The sequence below is a fragment of the Gavia stellata genome, chromosome 26 (assembly GCF_030936135.1).
Source record: "Gavia stellata isolate bGavSte3 chromosome 26, bGavSte3.hap2, whole genome shotgun sequence".
Taxonomy (NCBI): Eukaryota; Metazoa; Chordata; class Aves; order Gaviiformes; family Gaviidae; genus Gavia; species Gavia stellata.
Window position 1 is genome coordinate 8,284,164 of NC_082619.1, and position 22,126 is coordinate 8,306,289.

At 43.7% G+C, this 22,126-nt stretch overlaps 1 protein-coding gene across 4 annotated transcripts; it reads left to right on the forward strand.

Annotated features, from left to right (window-relative positions):
• The first annotated feature begins 1,003 nt into the window (after positions 1–1,003).
• PKNOX2 (PBX/knotted 1 homeobox 2) lies at positions 1,004–20,853 on the forward strand. Of its 4 annotated transcripts, none has more exons than XM_059829727.1 (9): positions 1,004–1,143; positions 5,385–5,556; positions 8,822–9,010; positions 15,424–15,556; positions 15,637–15,734; positions 17,248–17,367; positions 19,158–19,234; positions 19,647–19,825; positions 20,606–20,853. In XM_059829727.1, the coding sequence occupies exons 1-9, from the start codon at positions 1,004–1,006 to the stop codon at positions 20,851–20,853; spliced, it is 1,356 nt and encodes a 451-aa protein (XP_059685710.1). The 4 variants fall into 4 exon arrangements, with proteins under 4 accessions (XP_059685710.1, XP_059685712.1, XP_059685713.1 ...); XM_059829729.1 differs by having other exon boundaries at positions 15,436–15,556; XM_059829730.1 differs by lacking the exons at positions 15,424–15,556; positions 15,637–15,734.
• Positions 20,854–22,126: the final 1,273 nt, after the last annotated feature.

The following is a 22,126-nucleotide window of genomic DNA, read 5'->3' on the forward strand; positions in this document are numbered from 1 at the left end:
ACCCAAATTGATTGAATTTCTCCTTGAATTTTTTTTTTTTAACCGAATCTTGTGAAGCTAAAGGGATGCATTATGGCGTACATCGGACCCGTCTGCAGCCCGGCAGCAAATAATTCTGCTTTCTTTAATGCAATTGTTAATTTGAAGTGGAAATTGACCCTAAATACGTGCAATCCTGTACACATGGGGCTGGCAGTTTTGGGGGTGATGCTGGAAGGATGGGCAGTGATTTGCACATGCGCTGGCATGCACGCGTCTCACATCTTAAATACATGTATTTAACTAAAATAAATGCAGTTTTGAAAAAAGCAAAATGTTAGTTAGCAGAACGATTTATCGCATAGCAGACGTAATCGCCTGTAGATTTCCAGCCCCAGCGCGTTGCGATTCCCATTGCATCAGTGATCTGGGGCAGCGTGGGGGGTAAAGACGGGTGATTTGGGCACAGGCAAAAAAAAAAAAGATTGATTTTTTTTTCTTCTTTTTGGCTGGCTTCTCGTGGTGCAAAAATGACTCATCCCTGGGCTTGGCGAGTTGGAAGAGGCTCACGTCATTTTGGAAGAAAGTTTAAAATGCCTGTGTGTCTAGACAATAATACCTGCTTTGAAAAAAAATCGTGGCGAGCAGGAGGAGAGCGCTGCAACTAACTTAATCTAGGACTTCTGCAAAGCATCGCTTAATGAATTACCGCCCCGCCTTTGCCTTGCTGGAGGTGCAATAAGGATGTTGGGACTTGTTTTTCCTGTTTTTTCCCCAAGTAAAAGGTGGAAAAAAGTGGGAAAAACCTAATCCTGCTGGTTCCAGGATTAGGTGAAATGCAGATATGTTTTCATACCCCCCCAAACCATCCCGCTCAGAGCCCCATCATGGGGCTGCCTCCTCCTAAATTTTAAAAATTCAGTGCAGAAGGCTGCAAAACTCTGTGGAAAAGTGCAATAAACCCCACTTTTGTTTTCCTTTCTTCCTTTTTTTCCCTGTCCTATATTTTTCCCCCTCCTCACAGATGACGGCCACAGCCCAGCAGCCCACCAAGGCGCAGCCCGTGCATCTTGCCACGCCGGCGGCGGCCGCCAATGCGCCAGTACCCGCCGCGGCCGGCGACCCTCAGGTGCAGCTGGAGGCCGACAAGCGAGCCGTCTACAGGTGATGCAAGCTAATATCAGTGTGCATTAATTAATTAATGCATTAATCAATGCATTATTCCATTAATGCATTAGTTATTGTAATGCATTATTAATGCATCGATTTAGCGATGCATTAATTAATGCATTGGTTGATGCATCGATTCGTTGATGCATTCATTATTAAAATGCATTATTAATCTGCTATTAGTCAAATACATTAATTAACACACAGGAACGGGGGGATTAGCAATTAGCTCCTTTTTAACAATACTATCAATAATAGTGCATGGTGATGGAACTCCTTCATGGACCTGGTTTTGCAGCGCACACCCCCCTCCCCAAAATCTTCACCCACCCCCACCGAAAATGCAAAATTTTCTTTTGCAAAAACATGCGATTTTGGGCCAAAAAAGCACCCAGAAGGAGTAAAGTCACGTGTTAACCTGAAATGTGCAGTTCATGCATCCATACGGGGTGCGGGCAGCAACGGGTGTCAGATGGATGTGCCTCTTCGGTCCGCTTCTTTTGTCATTTTGGAGATAATAATATATAATATTTTAATATATGCAGTAATGTTATCGTATAATTGTAATAAGCAACATTATAATTATGTAAATAGCATAATTATATAAGTAATATATAAGTGATATGTAATTATTTACAGTGCTATAATGTATACAGTAATGATGTAACAGTAATGTAGAATATTATAATTAGGATTAAGGTTTAAGGTTAAGGATTATCCCCTCGTTAATGGGCAGGCCATGGCGGCTTGTGAACCAAAAAATTGCATCTTGGAAGTGAAGGAATTAAAATATTTCAACTCCAAATATTCAAATATTACAAGTCCAAAAGGCCTGGAAAGGCGAATGAAGGTGTGGAATAAACCCACCGGCTTCCCAGGAAAATGCAAAGGATTATTCGCAGCGGGTCTCAAGATTTTTTCCAACGATGGAAATAATTTTCTCAAGGCAAAAGAGGTCATTCGAGAAAAAAAACAACTTGTCTTTGCACTTCTGTGAGGATTTTTGCTGCGTTCGTGGGATAACAAAAACAAAAAAAAACCCTTTGGAGTTCTAACAGTCTTAATTTGAAGGTCAAAAAAATGCCAGAAATATCTTTTTGGAGGTAATTCCCACCCAGAAAAGTGGGGAAAAAATTGTTGGCCAGTCCCACGCGTGGAGTCGGTTGCCCAAACCTGGATGCTTGTTTTTGGGTGCCAGCCAAAACTACCCCCCAAGTATATCTTTATCTCTAAACCCACACCCAACGAGCCTTTTTTTGCTGCATGCAAAATCCGAATATTCACCTATACAGTGGTTAATATGGATTGTGTATATGTCATTGGATATCAAATGCACACAGGGGTTTTTTTAAGCCCTCCCAGGGCTGTACCCTCCACCCAAAACAATGTTTTTTCGTTAATTTTCAATAATTGCACCAAGGCAAGAGACATCAGCTGTAAGTGTTGGTCGATCAACCTGGGGGGAAATCGCCGGGAAAATGTGATGGGAAATATAAAAAGCGCTGGACAAGTCACCCCGCTGGGTTTTATGCTCTAGCAGGAGGTTTATCACCCATTAAAAAAATAGAAAAAAAGGGAAAAAAATTAATCCTCCCCCTCCCTGCTTGGGGTGGGAGCATCTTCGCAGGGACTGGTCCAGCAGCATCACTTCTCTGCTGCAATTTTTTTCCCAGCTAAAGTATTTTATTCACTTTATGCAACAGTGAGACCGGGACTTCCCAACAGATTTTGGACCAGTAAAGATGATGCTCCCGTGGGAACCGATGCTTAAATCACCCCAGCACTGCAAACGGGATTTTTCCAAGTGGGAAACAGCTGGATTTCTTTGCATTAAGTTTATTGTCTGTTTTTTTCTTGGAGGGAGGAAGGGGTACATTGGAGCTGGGTGAAAAAAAAATGCATGTTGTGATGTGCCCACGGTGCCGCCGGCTTGCGGGCAGAGCCCTGCTGAAGGTGCAAAATTAGGCCATTAGAGGAATTCATTTCTCTTTATTAGCCCATGTCGAATCCTTTTTATTAGTGGCTGCGAATGACCTCTCTCCTGCAGGAAAATGTCAGGGCCGGTTCAGCCCTTTTATTTGGAGGATTCCCTGGAAAAAAAAGGTTTTTAGCAAAACTGTATTCAGCAAAATCAGATTTTTCCACCCCAAAACTCTTCCTTGTGCTATGGGAATTATTTTCCACCTCCATAACACTCATAATGGGGAAAATCCTCCTGTTTCCCCATGCTTCCTGGATATCCATCTATTTCCCCCCCAGATTTCATAGCAAGGATGGGCTCCAGCTCTCAATTTTCATGCCACAGCCTCTGCCTGCAAACCCGTGTCCTTCCACTGCCTGTTGTGGCCACAGGAAGGCTGGAAATGGAAAAAACAGCTTTTTTTTTTTTTTTGCATGCAAAAAGGAAAAAAATGCACCAACAATTCAGCATATAGCTCGTGGCAGAAACTCAAATTCCACTGCTCCTCAACACCGCGCTCAGCTAGGGGCCTTGGTGCTCTCGCTTGACCCATACCTGGAGATTTTGCCCCTCCACCTTGTTTTATTTATGGTTTTATTTTATGTAATTTTATTTTTTTTTGTTTTATTTTCTATTTATTTTGGTTTATTTTATTTTTATTTATTGACTGGATTGGATTAAATTTATTTTATTTTATTTTATTTTATTTTATTTTATTTTATTTTATTTTATTTTATTTTATTTTATTCTATTCTATTCTATTCTATTCTATTCTATTCTATTTTTATTTCATTTTATTTCCAACTGAAAAGCAAACCATCACCCCCTCAGCCACATGCCTCCCCCTCCTCCTCCCTGCCAGCGCTCCAAGACATTCATGGGGGTCAATAGCAGCACTGCCCCAGTTATTAATACTGAAGAGTGCGAGGTGATGCTGGCAACGGTCTTAATCCCCCCTTGGTCGATGCAACCCCTCAAAGCAAAGGGACCACAAATTGCTCAGGGGCTGCAATCCCCCCCCTCCCCCCCAAAAAACCCCCCCATCCTTGGGGTAATTCCATGCCTTTGCTCCTAATTGATGGAGCGGCTCTGGAAATGGCAGCGGGCACCTGCCGCTGAGCCGACGGTTTTTAAGTCCCAATAATTCAGCCCGCTGCCTGGAATTTGCCTTTCATATCCCTCGGCTAAGCCCCAGCGGGGCTGCCGAAATTATGAAATTATTTCCCCCACTCCCCGTTCTCCGCTCCAGCCTCAGTGAATCTTGCATTAAACCGGGATCAGGACAGATTAAACTATAATATGCTGTGGTATTAGCAGCTGCAAATGAAGACTTAGCCGAGGGGTTTAACCCCTTCGCCTGACTCCAGCTTGGAAAAGACTGGTGGGAAGGGATTGATAATCACCTTTTGGATCATCTTTTGGAGATAAAATGGTGGAGCAAATCCCATTGCGCTGGGATAACTGGGGTGCTGGGGGAGACCATCCCTGGCGCAGCATTTTGCATTTCTCCCCCGAAAGACTCCATAAATACTTTTTTTTTTTAATTTGCACAGCTGCAGAGGCTCATTGAGGGTTGTGCTACCTCATGGTCTTCATCCCCTTCTCCACGTGCTTTGGTGTTGTATGTATATTTGCATTTTATATTGCATCAATTTAGCATCATCATCAGAGCAAACTGTGGATTTGCAAGAAGAATTGCAAATCTGTTTTCTGAGAGTCATCTTGTGTGTGGACATGGATGTGCTTGACGGAGGTGCAAAGAGACCTCTCGGTGGAGGAGCAACTGTAGCAAGGTCGGCCCAAAGGATGCTGTGGGCATGTGGAAATACCACCCCATCCCCATCCAACATCTCTAACCAAAGAGAGACATTTTCGGATAAAATATTACCATCAATGAGCGGGTGCTGATGTCGATCCCCAAAATGCAAAGCCACCATGACAGCAGATGGCTCTAAGACATCCACCCCGAAGCCAAACTTTTTTGCCTGTCAAAACATCTTGAAAGTGCTGGCTGTGGTGCAATGATGGAAAGCACCAAGACATTGGGACGAGTCATTGCCTGGTGAAGAAGATGGTGAATTTTTCAATTTTTAAGCTTTTTGTTGTTGTTGGAAAAGGTCTAGAGGGAGCACTTTCAGCCTTGGCTTGGGAGTGAGGTCTACACCACCAGGTTCTTGCAAGCTGGGAGGGAATGGGTGGATGGTGTGGGCTGAAAATGGACATGGGACCTAAAACAGTGGACGTTATGGGGGGTCTTCTCCTTTGCCCTCTGCAGGCACCCGCTGTTCCCGCTGCTGACTCTGCTCTTCGAGAAGTGCGAGCAAGCGACGCAGGGCTCCGAGTGCATCACTTCAGCCAGCTTCGACGTTGACATTGAGAACTTCGTCCACCAGCAGGAGCAGGAGCACAAGCCCTTCTTCAGCGATGACCCCGAGCTGGACAACCTGGTAGAGGCAGCTGGGGCTTGGCACATGGTTTTTGGGGTGTGGGGAGAGGGTAGGGGGTGAGGAACAAGTTATGGAGGTCTACCATCTTGGGCAACATCTTGGGGCTCTGTTTGTAGAGTTGGCCATCTTGGCAGTGCTCTCTGCAGACCTTGTGAGACCTTCTTCAGGACCTTTTCTGAGACCTTTTCCATAACATCCCTGTGAGAACAAACCCCAGCCCTATTTTTGGTTAGTCTTCCCACAGAAATGCCATGGGGTCAACATGTTTCCTGGAAACAGCCAAGATCGATAGCTGGTTTGTGCCCCAAAACTTGCAATCTCCGCAGGAAATACTGCTCTTCAGTGCAATATGCAATAGTGTCTGCCTTCTTCTCTGGCACCGTCTTGTTTCAAGTGTGATGGCCAGCTCTTGTCCTAGAAACAAGGCAAAATAAGAGTTTTTTCCGAAAAGGGTGATGCATACCAATGGTTTGTGACACTTTGGACTGTTTTTGGTGGCTTCCCTGTCATAGCAACCCAAATTTCCTACCATGCCCATTGCTGCTGGAAGGCGCCTCAGAAGACTCTGCTTGGGATGGAGCTTTTCTCTTGTGGGGCCTCAGGAAACATCCCCAAATTCCATTATTTTGTCCAGGAAGCCACCACATGTGGTTTCCATGGCAAGCATGTGGGTGGACAGGCCCATGGCACCATCCTGGTGCACCCTCCCAGCGCTCCGCAAGCAGATTTTTAAGGTCAAAAGAGGCAATTTCACCCACTTCTGATGATGCAAAGAGCAAAACACCTTCCCTGAGGGATGGTGTGCCCCCTGGGATGTCTTGCAGAGGCATTTCCATCCCAGAAAAGAAGCAAAATCAGGCAATTCACAGGAAGCTTTTTCCAAATATTGGAGATATCAGGGAGGTGAGTTTGTCCAACAACCTGTCATGAAGGGAAGAAGAATGAGCGATGTTCATCCAAATGCAAAAACTACTGCTTTCCTAAAAACGCAAGGAACAGTTTCAAGATGGATTAAAATCCCACGTTTTATACCCAGTTTCAGCTCATGGAGGAGAGTTTTGTTGACAACCCTAAATCAAGAGTGTTTTAGCAGTCTGTGGAAAGGCCTCCAAAAAAATTACAGGCCATGCAAAGCAAGCCCCTTTTGCAGATTACTAAACCCATTTTGCAATGCCTGATAGCCAAGAACAGAAATCGCTCTGGGACGAGCAACCAGAAAAAGCAAGTTTTGGATTATTTCAGTTTTGGGACTGAACATGCATCATGTTGAGGTGCACCAAACAAACCCCATTATATTAAATTACATAAAAATGGATGCAATGATATAGCAAGAGGAAAGAGAGGAAGCCAGCTGAAGCTAAAAGAAAATCTAAAATTTTGGGGAGGAAAACCTATTCCTACACATATCAAGGTGAAACATCTCCAGCAAATGGTCAGTGCAGGAGATATGTCCATAGAGGCTATTTTCACTGGGTTTTTTGTGGTTTCTTAAAAAAAAACCCCACACCAATCATGGTTTTTGGGCATGTTTTGGAGCAACTCTTGCTGCCGAGGTGAAATTTGGCCATGGGCAGTTGCATTGATGCCATGTATGACCTTGCAGCACTGGATATATTCATATTCATATATATATATATATATATATGTATTTTTGCCCTATTTCTAGGAAACATCTCTATGCATATATTCTATCCAATGCCCAGAACTTCTCCAAAAGCGATCCAAATCACTCGGTGTGGTTGGCCTCCATCAGGACAGAGGAGATGGTTAATGTCATGCTGAAGAAGGACTGTTCCTGTTGGTGGGGAGCGCCAACTGGAGGGAATTTTGGATGAAAAAGTCTTGCAGTGCTCAAAACTCAACATTTCCACCTGTTCCTGAGCTGACACTTTTTCCCTATTTTCATTGTCCTTTTTTTTTGGTTATTCTTTGTTTGGTTGGTTTTTTTTACCACCACCGATTCCCTGGAAATCAGCGATGGCAAAGCAGGGATGAAAAGGCCAGCGGCATTAGCCATCATTAGAATAAGAGTCATGTATTCCTCACCGCCGAGATGCACATAATTAGAAATTAGAAAAAGGTCAGATCTCACCATTATCAACTCAATCAGCTGCCGAGTGCCACACAGTCAATTAATTCAGCATCTGTATTTTTTACAACCCCGCGCACGTACGCCATCGGACTGTAACTCTTTATCCGGACAGATATACGGCGCAGCGGAGCAGGGACATAAAATGAGACCCTAAGCAAATGAGCTGAGATAATTGAGAGATTTATTTTTTATACATATATGTGTCAGGTCTTCTTGCCTTTGCCCTTGAATATTGACTTTCATGGCCGTTGAGCCCTGGGAGGACACAGAGAGCCGGGGCGCGAGGCCTCCACCTTGCACTTTGCCTGCGCCAATTGCGGAGGAGGAAAAAAGGGTGGGAAAAAAAGCAAAAAAAGCAAAAAAAGGCAAAAAAAAGAGGATTTTTCCAGCCACAAGTGATCATCCCTGTTGTTCGCCAACCAAAAATTCGCTTTCTCCATCGTGGAGCTGCCACCCGAGTTTGGCCCTGGATTTTTCGGGATGTTTCCCAACCGGGGCAACTCGCAGTTTGTAAAGATGACCACTAAAATTTGCAAGTTAAAAATACCCTTTGAAATGCAAAGACGCTTTGTTACATAAAACCAGATTTATTGCCCCGGAGTGAATAGCTGAAATTTTATATATTATGCAAGATTTCAAACAGTGGCTGTAAAACTTAAGGTTTCAGCTCAGCAAGAGGAATGTTTTATGTGTAAATTTTTTAACGTTTATGGGGTACGTTTTAATGAGGCCCAGGCTTTGCACCGGCAACAGCTTACGGTGGAGTTGCAGCCCCATAATCTTGTTAGAAGAAGTGGCCTCCGGAGAATAACCAAACACTTTTTGACATCCAGGGCTTTGGCTTGGACTTTTTTTGGGCACAGGGAGCAACTCCCTTGAAGGCAATGGTAAATTTTGTGAATTTTCACCTCTTGGGATTTCAGAGGCATGGTTGATGGGGAGGGAAAATAAATGCGGAGGTGCAGAGGGATGGGCTCTGGGATGGGTTTTGGGTAAGAATATTGATTTTTTTGGCTTTTTTTGGTGTGTTGAGAAAGGAAATGCATTTAATCCTACTGTAGGGATTGGCTCCGGGTTAGATTTTGGGTGAGAATATTGATTTTTTGGTTTTTTTTCCCCGATGTGTTGAGGCAAAGAATTATTTTAATTTTGCCATTGTGTGCCCTTGCATAGATGGTGAAGGCGATCCAGGTGCTGCGCATCCATCTCCTGGAGCTGGAGAAGGTCAACGAGTTGTGCAAGGACTTCTGCAACCGCTACATCACCTGCCTCAAAACCAAGATGCACAGCGACAACCTACTCAGGAATGACTTGGGGGGGCCCTACTCCCCCAACCCCTCCTCCATCAGCCTCCACCCCCAGGTAACGCCTTAAAATTGCCTGTAATCACCATCGTTGCACGTTGGCCAATGGGCGAGTTGGGCCAACAAGGTTTGAGTGTTGCTCTACAACTCTTGTGGCCTCCTGGAAATTCATCAAAACCCATCCCCAATTGAGGAAAATAATTTTAAAAACCCCATAGCTTGCTCATATGGTGCAATAAATGATGCTGTGGTGATCTTTTTTCTTTTTTTAAAAACTTTTTTTTCATGGTCTTTTTTTTCATGGCCTTTTTTTCATGGGTTTGGCAGAGCTGCAACCCCAATGTTTGTGTCTCTGCAAAAAGGAGAGATGAGGACTTCTCCTAAACTCTCATGTTGCAGCAATGAAATGTGGGGAAGGAATTGCAGAAGCCATGCAAGCACATGGGAAAATGGACAAGAAATTTGCATTTTTTCATGAAAAAATACTATTTGTTGGTGGGAAGGACAGAAACACCATGATTTTCTCCACCATTTCCTCTATGCCCGTTCTTGTCTTTGTTTCAAGGCAGCTCAACAGATTTTTGTGTCTCGGATAACCCTTTTTGGCTTCACTGCTCCTTTTTTGCCCCAGCATACCTTGCAGTTCTCCCCCAGCATGATCAATGTTCACAATTCTTTGCATAATTTGGGTTTTAGCTGGGAGAAGGAAACATTTGGTGCCTCAAGTACAGTGGGAAAGTACAAGGAGATGCCCAAGAATTGCAGAAATATAAACTGAAATGGCCAAACCAAGCTGCACCCTGGTGGCTTTTGGGGCAAAATAAGGGATTTTAACTTAATATTTGGAAAAAAAGTTGCCCACGGGTTGAGGTTTTCATGTACATTTGCATTGCAGGGGGTAAGTGTTGGCTGGTTGCATCCCAGAACACTTCCTTGATGCAACATTGTGTGTCCTTTAGGGTTTTCTCTCCCTCAGATACTGGATTTTTTTGGGGGAAAATGGAATTTGATGTTGCACAGTCCCACCAGAAATAACTGGAGCCAACTCAAAATAAGCCAGGGTGTCCCCAGGCAGCTCTTGGGGTTATCCCCCAAAAGGAGGCAGGTGGTGGGGGCTTCTTTAGGTCTTTTCAGGGCATTTTTAGGGTGGTGGAAAGGAAAAAAATGTGATTTTAGCTCAGCTCCAAGTGCTGCAGAGTTTGAAGCTCCCAACATGATGCTTGTGGCCACTTTCTTCCTCCAGCATGGGGAGAGAAAAGCCCCCCCCAAAAGTTTTATTCTTATTTGGGTTTCCTGAAAGCACCAAACCACTTAATCATTGATCTAAAAAAGCCCAGCCTCTCTCTATTTTCTAATAATCTCTAGAAATGGACTTATTATCCCTTCACTGCTTTATGGTAGCATTCCTTATGATCAAAATTAGCAAGACACTTGCATAAAAGAGAACAATAATTGCTCAACGAGCATCTCGTTTGTAATTTATTAGTTTCTATTATTGTGCGTCACCATGGCAACCACTCGCATCCCGGGTGATGAGAGAGATGTTAGATAGGAGCCGACGAAGCTCCCGGTCCCAGCAAATGGAGATGCACGTTTTTTATCAGTAATTTTCATGAAAATAATAAGTGAGGGAGTTAATGAGATGGAAAGCCGTCCTGTGGCTATTGTGATTTTTTTTTCCTCTTTTCCTTTTTTTTTTTTTTTTTTTTTTTTTAAGTGTTGATCTAATTAGAATGCATCGGTCAGGAAAAGTAATGAGGATTTAGTGCCTCACAAAGAGGTGGGGATCGTATCAGAAAATTAGCACGAGTCTTTGGAAAATAATCAGGCCCATGGAGAGGTACCAAGCGCCTCTGATTCCTGCAAACCCAGAGCTGCTGGCATTTCCCTTCCGGGCAAGACTTGAAAGTTGAGAAATTCAACTGAGGATTTGGAGGCAGTTGCTAAATAAATGGGAATGCACCCAGGAAAGACCCAACTGGAGGGGAAACGCTCACTCAGTGATGAAGGGATTTTGGGCAGGCAACGGGAGCCGAAATATTCACGGTGATAGACCAGAAGGAGCCACCATCTCATCTGGTCATTGGATGAGGATGATGTACCAGTGATGATATAATGGCAATGTTTTCCTAATTATCCAGCTAAGCAATGTCAAGTGCCCGAGTGCTTTGACTCATTGAGTATACTTGAGTTTGCATGGATAAGGCATAAAAAAATGGGTGGAAATACTCTATATCCATCAGTTGAGTTTTAAGGGCTGGGAGTGTTCCAGAGAGCTGAAGAATCACAGGATCAGTGTTTTAAAAATGGCAAGTGGGATGATTTTGCTAATTATCATCCTATTATTCTCACGCTGAGGGCAGGTAAACCAGCTATGGGGCCAGTAATTTAGGAATTTTTTAAAAAATCTAAATAATGGAAATGTGATTAATATCAATGAACGAGGTTTGTCATAAAGCAGGTTTTCTCAGGGTATGGGAGGGGCATCAATCATTTTGTGAGGAGATACACCAGGTTAGTCATGAAAGCGAAATATTTCAATTTTTTGCAAAGTTTTTTACTGCGGGACAGCCTGCTTAAAAAATTATGGATACGCAATAACAAGGATGTTCAACCCAAAGTGAGAAATCAACATCCGGAGCTGTCAAAATGTTATTGCAGGAGAATCGTGGCTGGATTTCCCCGGTGTATCTAAAAAGGACGGCCCTTGGCTTGGTGTTATTTTTGCTTTCTAAGATGAGAAATGCAAGAATGTCTGGAAATGCAAAAATGCCTGGAGGCAATGGAAAGATGAGAGAGCACCCAAACAGGTGTCTCGACTGTTGCTGAATTCTTCTCATGTCGCCAAGTCCGGAGATGACTCCTGGCCTTAGCCAAGTTTGGGTGAAAAGTTAGCTTTTTTTCCTTAAACCTTCATTACCTTATAAACATTCTTCTACCCTGTTTTCTCCATTGCCTACTCATTTCGTGCTCCACTTTTTTTTTGTGGAGGAGTTTTAGCCTCTTTGCCCTGCAAATCCACCGAGCAATTCCCCTTCTTCCATTTTTCTTGGTTGTTTTTCACTTGGCTTCATTCCTCTCCCTTGAGTCCTCATCGGACCCTTTTTAACTTCCTCCTTTCATTTCCTGAATATTTTTTGAGTTTTTTTGAGTTTTTCAGACAAGGATAGGAGAGGGGAGGTGCTTGTGGCATGGGGGTGGGGGGGAAAGCCACACTTAAAGTAAATCAGTTCAGCTTTCCTTTGACATCAAAGTGGTCCTCACTGCTCCTCACTGCTCACTGCTCCTCACTGCTCTCTAGTTGACTTCACTTGCAAGAAAAAACGCACCACAAAGCCAATCATACTGAGAACTACAGCAGTGCCAGGGACGTTTAAATTGGATTAAATCTTGCATTTCTTGGCTCTCGTTTTGAGTGAGAATTGCAGCAGATAAGCAGTGTTTACATGGTCATTTTCAGGACAGCATTTCTTCTTCTTTTCTTCCTCCCCATCTTGCTGGTGGTTGGAGGCTGACGGTTGGGTTGGCCTGACTCAATGTAGTATTTCTCTGGATAGATCTTAATTTATCCAAGTTTGCCCTGTGGACAAGCCTGGATTTCTCTGTTATTTAAAGTCAACTTTTTTTCCTCTCCATCCATCTACCCATCCATCCACGAAGGAGCCCTACGAATCTTCTTACATGAGTTTGAGTTTGGCCAACTCTTTTCTTGGCAAAGTCATAGGTTTCTTTTTTCTCCAACCAACCCCAATTTTCCCCAGCTTTATTCGAGCACAAATAAATTCCACAAAGTTAGGATGAGACAGAAATTTTTACGCACATGTGCCACCCAAAAATAAATTGCTGTATTATAAAGCACAAGGGGGAGGACATTAGCCCAAGTAGCATTGAATTTTGGCACTTATTCACGCTTGGGCACTTGGTCTTTGCAACTTGCCTTGCTGCGAGAAAGGGTTTTTTTGTGCGATGCATTATGTACCAGGTCTTTTTCTTCAATAAAGTGACTTTTAATTTGGAGAAATCGTGTTTTGCCATAGGGCCACAGAAGGTCAGTGCCAAGATGTGGAGCTGCAGAGACACCTAGTGATGCATTTTTTTACATTCAAGTTTCAAACTTGCCGGAAACATTTCAACTTCTTTGAGTCCTAAAATACAACATTTTCCACTGCAGCAAAATCACAAGCGTAATATAAATTGGCTGGCATTTGTAATCCAAGGCAATTAGTATGTAAAATATAGTTTTAAAATCTTCTTGGAGATATCTATATTTATGTTAAGGCAGAGCCTCCACTTCCGTTGGGTACCCTTGGTTTCACATTGATGTTGCAGATACACCATGAATTTCTTTCATATCTTTTTCGGATAATTACCAATATTCTGCCTTTGTGGACACCGCTGAGATGGTGTTTTAGGACAGTTCTCCTCTACGCCACCAAAAACATGCAATTTTTGTCATCATAAAATGCTGTTGAAGATGGCTTTGACCACTATATCTGCATATAGAAGTTTCTTGTTCCCACTTTCAGATATCCCAAATTATTTCTTCTCAATGTACTTCCAAAAATGGTCTTCTGGATGCCATTCTTTTGGAGAAATTGTGGAAAAACAAGGTGGGAGAGGAAAGCTGGATGTCCCAAGGCTGGTCCAAATCTCTGGTTACCCCTGGCCGTACGTGACTGCTTTTGAGGTTCTCCAAGGACCACATTTGATTTTATATGAATATTTCTACTGTGTTTGTTGGCTAGATGCTTAGCAAAAGCCAAGTCCAAGTGCATGCAAAAGCAACCAATTTTTGCTTTCTGTATGCTGAGAAATCCTCATTTTTAAACCAAAAACCATTTCCCTCAAAAGGCTGGATATTAAAAAAAGTACAAGTATTTTATGGACATACTTGCATTTTTAAAAATTAATTTAGCAATGAAAAGGAATGTCTGGAAGGCAAAGCAAAAATTCACAGCAATTGCAGCAAAATTTCCAGGTAAATAATATTCAGATCATCAAGGGAGAGGACAAAAATAACATGTGGCAGAGGCGTCCGTTGCAACATTTTGGGCTTGGCATCATGGAAGGTGAAAATGCAGCAAGGGTTTTTAATAGCAAAAACATGCAGGGAAATCAAAGTTTATTCAGAACCATTGCACAGGCAAATTGGTGGTGACTGATGGGGAAAAAGCTGATAGAAGCATGAATGTAATGGGGAAAAGAAAAAAAAAGGACCAAAAAAGACATTTTTTCCCCTTAGCAATGGGAAATGCATTGATGTGGACACAAGGGTACTCTAATTCCCTGCTGAATGAGGCACCCACATCATCTCTTGATGTAAAATTAATTGTTTTGTGTGTTCAAATTACCATCTCTATAGTTTTATTGCAAGGAAAAGAGGAGCTGTAGCTTTTTCTGACCTGACCATGTTTGTGTGGTCACCTTTTTCAGTGTTGTTGCATGTTGCTAGTCCAGGGAAATCCTCTTTTCTTAAGCCAAGACATAGGTTTCTTGAAGAAATGCATCAGAACGTAGGGAAATGGAATAAAAAGGTGAAAAAAAATCCCCTTTGTTGGCATTTTGTTCAACAACTGAGAACCAGCCGGACACCAGGGAAGTGATGCAGAATGGGAAAATGGGTAGGAAAAGGGGAAAAATATTTTTATTGCAAGAAATGAGTGCAGTTTTATTTCCATTACAGCTGGGCGAATTAGGGATATATAGTTATCTTCGGCTTATTTTGAAATGGTAATTTTCTAAATATTATTGGCATAACACACAAAAATCGTGCCCATCTGTGAGGTTGTCGTACATAGCCCTGTATTCCCCCATACAATTCCCTCAATTGCGGCACCTTTCCCTTCCCAAAATGTTGCATTAAATACTCAAATAATCATTCAATTTGGGCTTTTTCCAATTGCTTCTCACATGCAAGAGCTGCTCCATAGATGGGGTTGATAATAAGATTACAGCCCCTGGCTAAAAAAATGCCCATTTTTGTGAGAAGTTAGCTTAAAGCTGTAAGGAATTCTATCAGATTGGGTTATATTATTATTAATTGCACTGTTTTACTGTTATTCTGGCAAGGGGAAACTGTGGTTCTTGCCCCAGCTTTTAGCAAATGCTGCATCATCCAGTTCCAGTCAAAGCACCAAAAAAAATAGAAATTTGTAGAAAGAAGAAGATGATTGAAGAAATTCCTACTTCTCTATCACGCTCTTTTTTTCCCTCTCCTTTTTCCTTATGGGAAATAGTGGCTGCACAAAAAAGATGAGTTTGGGGAAGACGCTAAGTGGGAGATTTACTTATTTTTCCCCCTTTTTTTTCAATTTTCAAACTGAAAAATCCCTTTTTCTGCAATTTTGCCTGTTGAACCACCTACGAGAAATAAAAAAGGCAATGCATTGGATTTATTAGAAGGGGAAAATGAAAATCTTGCATGCTCCTGCCATGTATTAAAATTCATGTTTTTAAATTTTTTTTTTGCAGGAGATGCTGCAGAGCTCACCCGCGGCGCTGCCGCCTGCCTCCAACCCACCGCCAGGCATCGTGGTGCCGGCGGCAGCGCTACCGCCGGGCAACTTGGCCATGAGTACCGGCAGCGGCTCACCTGCCGTGCCAGGTAGGGACCATGGGAAAGCTTCTGGGAGGGGGTGTAGAAATTTGGGGTTTTGGTACCCCCACAAGCCTTTTTTTCCATAGGTGGAGCCTTGTACCAGCCCGTGACCATGGTGACGTCGCAGGGCCAGGTACTCGCCCAAGCCATCGCCCCCGGTGCCCTGCAGATCCCCAACACACAGGTAAGACCTTCCCACCTCAAATTTCCATTTTACGCAACATTTTGCACTGGTGCAGCAAGGAAAAACCCCAATTTCTCCATAAATTCAACCCTTGGAGTATCCTAAATTTTTAATTAGCAAGAAAAGTTGATTAAATCCATCTGCCAGGCGCCTTTGGGGTACCTAAAAATTATAGCAACGCTTATCCTATTGCTGTATTATATAATATTGTAACGTATAACATAGTATAGTATATTACAGGAATTTATATGATATATGATATATATTATTTCTATTACATTATGGATCCTTTTTTTCCTTGCTTTATGGATTTTGGGGTATTTTTTAGCCACTTGCTCTGTTTTTATTCCTGTTTTTGTCATGGCAATTAACTACGCAGGGTTTCCCCGCGTGCCTGCATTCTTGCAATAAGTTGGCAATTTGGGGTAAAAATGGATTTATAAGGACAACTTGCTATCCCCGTTGGCTGCATTGCCCATGATCTCTTCCAAACCCCCATTCCCCAGGAATTTGATTTCTGCTACGCTGCTTCCGGGGGGCAGATCAGCAAAAATCCCACCATGCAAATTTTTTTCTGAAATGCCCCAATTTCATTGCAGGAACCTCTTTAAAAAAAAAAAAAAAAAAAGAAAGAAAAGGCATTTTGGAAATGGGTGGCACCTCCCTGGCTTTTTAAAATTTCTTTCTTTAATATCTCACGGTCGCAGGCTTAAATCTTGCAGCAAAACCCTCTGTGGCAGGAAAAACATGCATGCGGGGAATATCAGGGCAGGGAGAGAGCCCCGGACAAGCACCTCCGGATGCTCTTCCCGCGCCACCGGCATGATTTATTCAGCCGAAGCCCAGGGGAATCGCAGGGACCTGCTGGCCTGATGTTTAATTCATCCAGGAGAAGTGTTTTGATGAAGAGCTGGGGGAAAAAAAAGAAAAAAATCCCTTTTTAACTCAAGTGCTGAGATTTCAGTTCAGTTCCCACAACCTCATTAAAACTTCTCTGGCAGCAAGATGTTTATTTTTCATTTTTGAGGGGGAAAAAAGCGCAAATTTTCGCTCAATGTTTCTCCTTGTGGTGGGAATCAGCTGGGTGAGGAACACAGGTTTGCAAGGGTTAATGAGTGGCAGAGTTTTAACCTCAGGTTTAGAAATTCATCTTTTGGGGTTCTTTTTTTTTTTTTTTTTTTTTTTTAAGGTAAAAGTATTTTGCCCTTTAATCGCACATTGAAAACAGTCGTGGCATCGGCACCACAGTCCCCAGCTGTGCTGGTGCCACTGCAGGGAGAAAAAGCCCATTGCCCTTTGCAAAGCCTTGGCAAAAAAATGGAGATATTAAATAGAGATCGTGGCGGAAAATGGGGATTTAATGCAAATCTTTTAAGAAATGGGTTTTGGACGCTCCCTGCAAGAGCCTGGTTTTTGCACTCATCCCAGTCCCATTTTAGGTTGGTTTTGCTCATTTTTTGGGTTGCCCATCGCCGTTCTCAGCCAATTCTCTCCCTGTAATTCTTGCCGGCAGGTGAACCTGGATCTCACCTCCCTCCTCGATGGTGAGGACAAGAAGTCCAAGAACAAGCGAGGTGTCCTGCCCAAACATGCCACCAACATCATGCGCTCATGGCTCTTCCAGCACCTCATGGTGAGCACCGCAGCCACCAAAACGCCCTGCAAGGGGGGGAAAAAAAAGGCAAAAAAACCTGAAAATGAATGAGCTGAGGTGGTGTTTTGTCTGAATTTATATTCAGAGGCACAAAGTAGCTTTGGTTTTATTTTGGGAATATTTTGGGGATGACCGTTTTCACTGCAGGTGGCAAAAATGCTCCCTTAATACATGAAGAAGCAAACAAAATCGGAAGGGGACTTCTACAAATTATTGCGGATGGGCGATGGAGCATTTTCTTCCAGTTAACAGCTCCAAAATACCTTTTTCCAGCAAGCCAGGGTGCGAAAGCTGCCCTGCAGGTATGGTTGTGGCACATCAGCAATCCATCAAAATACAGAATTACAAAACCACCCCATTTTCGGGGTTGAAGATGTAGGTAGACGGAGGGAGCTCAGAGGATGCAGCCGGGATTCTTTCATGCAATGAGATTGCTCTCCCATCAGCAGAGCTGAAAGAAGGGCAGAAAGCTAAAAAATGCTGCTTCTTCCTGCATAATTTGGTCAAGAAATCACTCTGAAGCTGGTTGCAAAGAGCTGCATGAGGGTCTCCAGGAAGTTGGGAGACCCCCAAGGTAGCAGCAAGACAGAATATAATAGCTCCAAGGAGCAACTTGGGGTAAAACGTAACCCAGGATACAGAGCAGCAGCTGGTTGGGAACTTCCCAGCCATTTTTTAACAAGAAATTTTGGATTTCTTGCATTGAGGACAAGAGCATCGCTGTGTTGGGCCACCATCCCAAGCCGCCTCATGCATCTCCCATGCTTTTGAAGGGCTGAACTGCAGATTTGAAAGCAGAAAAAGGATTTAGAAGACCAGAAACTGAAGAACAATTTTCTGCCAGGTGCTAGGAAAACCACATGGCTTGAAATTTCCAAAATTGGGTCGAAAAACTAAAAGAAATTATTCTTCTGCTGGATGGTTGGACCTTTGCTCTCAGACTGGTCCTCTTGGTCAGAAGATGCTTGGGATTCCCATCATGATTTCTCCATCTGGCATCATAAATGATGTAGTTTTTAACCTCATAGCACTGATGCTCATTGTTTCGTTGAGTTTGGGAGTTTTGTAGCACCAGCCGGAACGAGGAATCCTGGAAATAATATACCAAAAATGGAGATACTTTTGCCAAAAAAGAGCCATTTTTAACCACTTTGGTATCCCTGAGGTCCCGGTGGGATAGGGAACTCCTGCATGCCATGACTTTGGGTGGTTTTGTCAAGGAAATCACACTATTTTGGGGGCAAACAGCTGGAAAACAAGTCATGTGAATCAACACTGGTGCTGGCTTGGGGGTCCGAAAAATGACATGTGGGGCTAGTTTGATAGTAAGTTCATTTTTGGGGTTGGAAAGAAGGGTTTTAGCACAGTTGGGAGGGAGTTGTTGAAGCTTTGAGTGCTGGTAGCCTCCTATCGCAGATATTTCAGGGTGTTTTATTGATGCACCTGACAAGGAGCGCTTTGGGTGACAGTGGGTTTTGAAGCTCAAATCTCGCCTTCACCAACAACCGTTACTAAAAAATTGCTGAAACTAAAAAAAAAAAAAATTTGCCTTTAAGCAAAAGCCTTGGAAAAGCCCCAAGGATACCGGGGAAACCGTGATGCTCTTGGATGCCACCCTTAAGCCTTGCGTCTTGCAAATGCAGGAAGCTGCCAAATTTGGGGTGGGAAAATGAAAAAAATGGGGGGTTTTCAATTTTTTTTCACTCAGGGCTGCTGTTTTGCACACATGGTTGTCATTTTGCTGCCCTCCTCCCCCCTTTTTTTTCCAGCACCCCTACCCGACAGAGGATGAGAAGAGGCAAATCGCCGCCCAAACCAACCTGACCCTCTTGCAAGTCAACAACTGGTGAGCGCATCGGTGGCCCATGCAGTCATCTTGCTGGCTTTAGAGATTTTTTTCACGCTATTTTGGTGCTATATAATGCTTTTTTGGGTGTAACTTGGGCGGTTAGGGACGATTTCTGGGAGACGGGCTCAGATGTGTTTAATTGATGATGTTCATTTTGCGATGTCTCAGTGCCCTCTCCTGGCAAACCCAGTATGTAGCAGCCTCCAACTAATAGCTGGAAAAATTAATGCAATGGTATGACATGCCACAGACAAATAAAATAGGGCAAAAAATCAGCTTTTTGGACCATGCAGCCACTTTTGAGAGAGTTTTATATTGCAACTCATTAAATTGTTATGTCTGTTGTTTTAACTTAAAATTGTTTTAATGACTCTTATTTACTTGAATGGTTTCCGTCTTCCCTGGAAAGGTTCATAAACGCCCGGCGGCGCATCCTGCAGCCAATGCTTGACGCCAGCAACCCGGACCCAGCCCCCAAAGCCAAGAAAATCAAATCTCAGCACCGGCCCACCCAGCGATTCTGGCCCAACTCCATTGCCGCTGGGGTCCTGCAGCAGCAGGGTGGCAATTCGGGGACAAATCCTGACGGTAAGGACAAACTCTGATGGCCCCTGCCCTTCCTGAATGGGGTGGCCACACGTTAAATTATGGCCCGATGTTGGTAATTAAGGATTTCTAGAGCCTTTCAGTCCCCTCTGGGGAAAAACATTTTGAAGAGGTCACCCATGCAAGAAGGGCCTTCCAGTTGGCTATCACAAGGGAGCTGGCAATACAGCACTGCCATCTCCTTGGCATAGGAATAGTCCTCAAGGATCACCCACTATGGGGCATCACTTCGGATATCTCCTGAGGTGCTGGGGAGGAGGTAAAGGGGGAGATAGGGAGAGGAGACAAAATGAAAAAAAGATGAAAAGATGAAGATGAGAATAGAAGACAGATGAGACAAGATGGGAAGAAAGAAGATGAAGAGAAGATGAACAGAGAACAGATGATGAAAATGAAGAGGAGTAGAGAAGGTGAAGAGAAGGTGAAGAAAGCAGAGATGAGCACGGACCACACAAGATGAGAAGAGAGAAGATGAAGAGAAGGGAAGATGGAAGTTAAGAGACGATGAAGAGAAGATCTGCCCAACCAATTTCGGCATCTACTTGCTCAAAAATGGTTTCTTGTTATTTAATGAAGATGCATTAGCTAAAAAAACATTAAAGGTTGGACCTTGGGGAGTGGCTGGGGAAGGTGGGACACCCTACAGGGTGCTCTGTCTAGGTACAGCGTTTCGCTTGGGTTATTCTTGGTTTATGCACTTTTTTGTCCTTTTTAGATTAGCTGGGGAGTCCTTATTTATATATATTTTTTTTTTAATTTCAGGCTCGCTCAGCATGGACAACCTGCAGCCCCTCTCGTCAGCTACGGCCACCATGGCCATGCAGCAGGCCATGCTGGCCGCCCACGACGACTCCCTTGACGGCACCGAGGAAGAGGAGGAGGACGAGGAGGATGAGGACGAGATGGAGGAGGAAGAAGAAGAGGAAGAAGAGCTGGAGGAAGAGCCTGGTGGCCTCCCAGCGGCGCCTGGCGCTGACCTTGGCTTGGACCACAGTGACTCGCTGGAATAGCTCCTCCTGCACCCTCCCCAAATCAGTGACAGCACCGGAAACAAAACTCCCCCCAAAATGCCAAAAAAACCGGCAAGAACAAAAACAAAATTGGTGAAAAAAAAGCAAACTGAAAGCGCTGGCGGCTGCCCCGGCTGCCCATGGGAGCGCGGGGACCACCACATCGGCGCGTGGAAGTGAAGGACACATGTTTACAAGGCACATATTGTGGCCACATTATTTTTTTTTCAGGTTTTATTCTTATTTTCCCCTTTTCCCCTCCATTTTTGGTAAGAAAAGGTGTTTTTAGGGGAAGCTGTTTTCCCCAGGCAATGCTCAGATGCTGTTGGGCAACAGCGGGTTTTCACCACGGGCCACCACGTCCATCGCTTGGATTTCTTGGTGCAAAAAAAACCCCCAACCCCAGGACTGATGCTTTTTGGGATTTTCCCCCAAAAAGATGATTCACAGGCATAAATATCGGCATGCGGGGGAAAAAAAAAATCGGCGAGCGCAAATTCTGCTTCAAGTCGGATCTGAGGAGGGTTTGGTGCTCTTGACCCACCGGATTGCCCAAACCTCCTTGTTTTGGCCCCAATGCTGCGGCCGTTTGGTGACTCCGGGCGCAGCTTTCTGGAAAAAGGGAGGAAATTCCCCCAAATCCTTTAATTTATGTGCTAAAACCCCGTCGAATCAGGAAGAAAAAACCCCATCCTCGTCCTTAAGGGCTGAGACTGGACGCAGAGTTGGGGCAAAGGCTGCCAGGAGTGAGACTTTCCCAGGGCGTTTTGGCACCGAGTCAGGAAAAAAATGGGGAAAAAATGAATTAAAAAAATGCAGATTTTCACCCAAAATTTAACTGAAAGCCCCAAGATTCGCTCGGGTGGAAGGGAATTCAATATTGTTGCTGGAAAGATGGTTTCTCCCTGATATTGTCCACCCATATGGGAAAATGGTGGAGTTTTACCCCAAACGAGCCAGGGGGGAGGGCGGCTCTGCAAAAAAACAACATACTTTGGGGTTTTTTCCTAAACGCTAGCAAAAGGTGAATTTCACCTTAAAACATGGCGTGGGGGAAACGCAAAAGCAAACCCGGGTGATGCAGGACAAAAATAATAAAGGAATTTTCTTCTGCAGGTTCCTTCTGTAAATGCAGGGTTCTGTAAGAAGGGCATTTTTTTTGCGGCTTTTTGCCGGTTTTGTCCTTTTTTTTTTTTTTTTGGCTCTTGAGTAGTTGGGAAAAAACCCCAACAAACAGCAGCTGGGGAAAAAAAAAACAACCCAAGTGATGCAA

Bases quoted from the DNA above. Each gene is read 5' to 3' on its own strand.
- PKNOX2 (XM_059829727.1), top strand. From the start codon at position 1,004: ATGACGGCCACAGCCCAGCAGCCCACCAAGGCGCAGCCCGTGCATCTT. The intron at 1,144-5,384 runs GTGATGCAAGCT...TGCCCTCTGCAG, and splicing joins GACAAGCGAGCCGTCTACAG to GCACCCGCTGTTCCCGCTGC. The intron at 15,557-15,636 runs GTAGGGACCATG...TTTTTTCCATAG, and splicing joins CGGCTCACCTGCCGTGCCAG to GTGGAGCCTTGTACCAGCCC.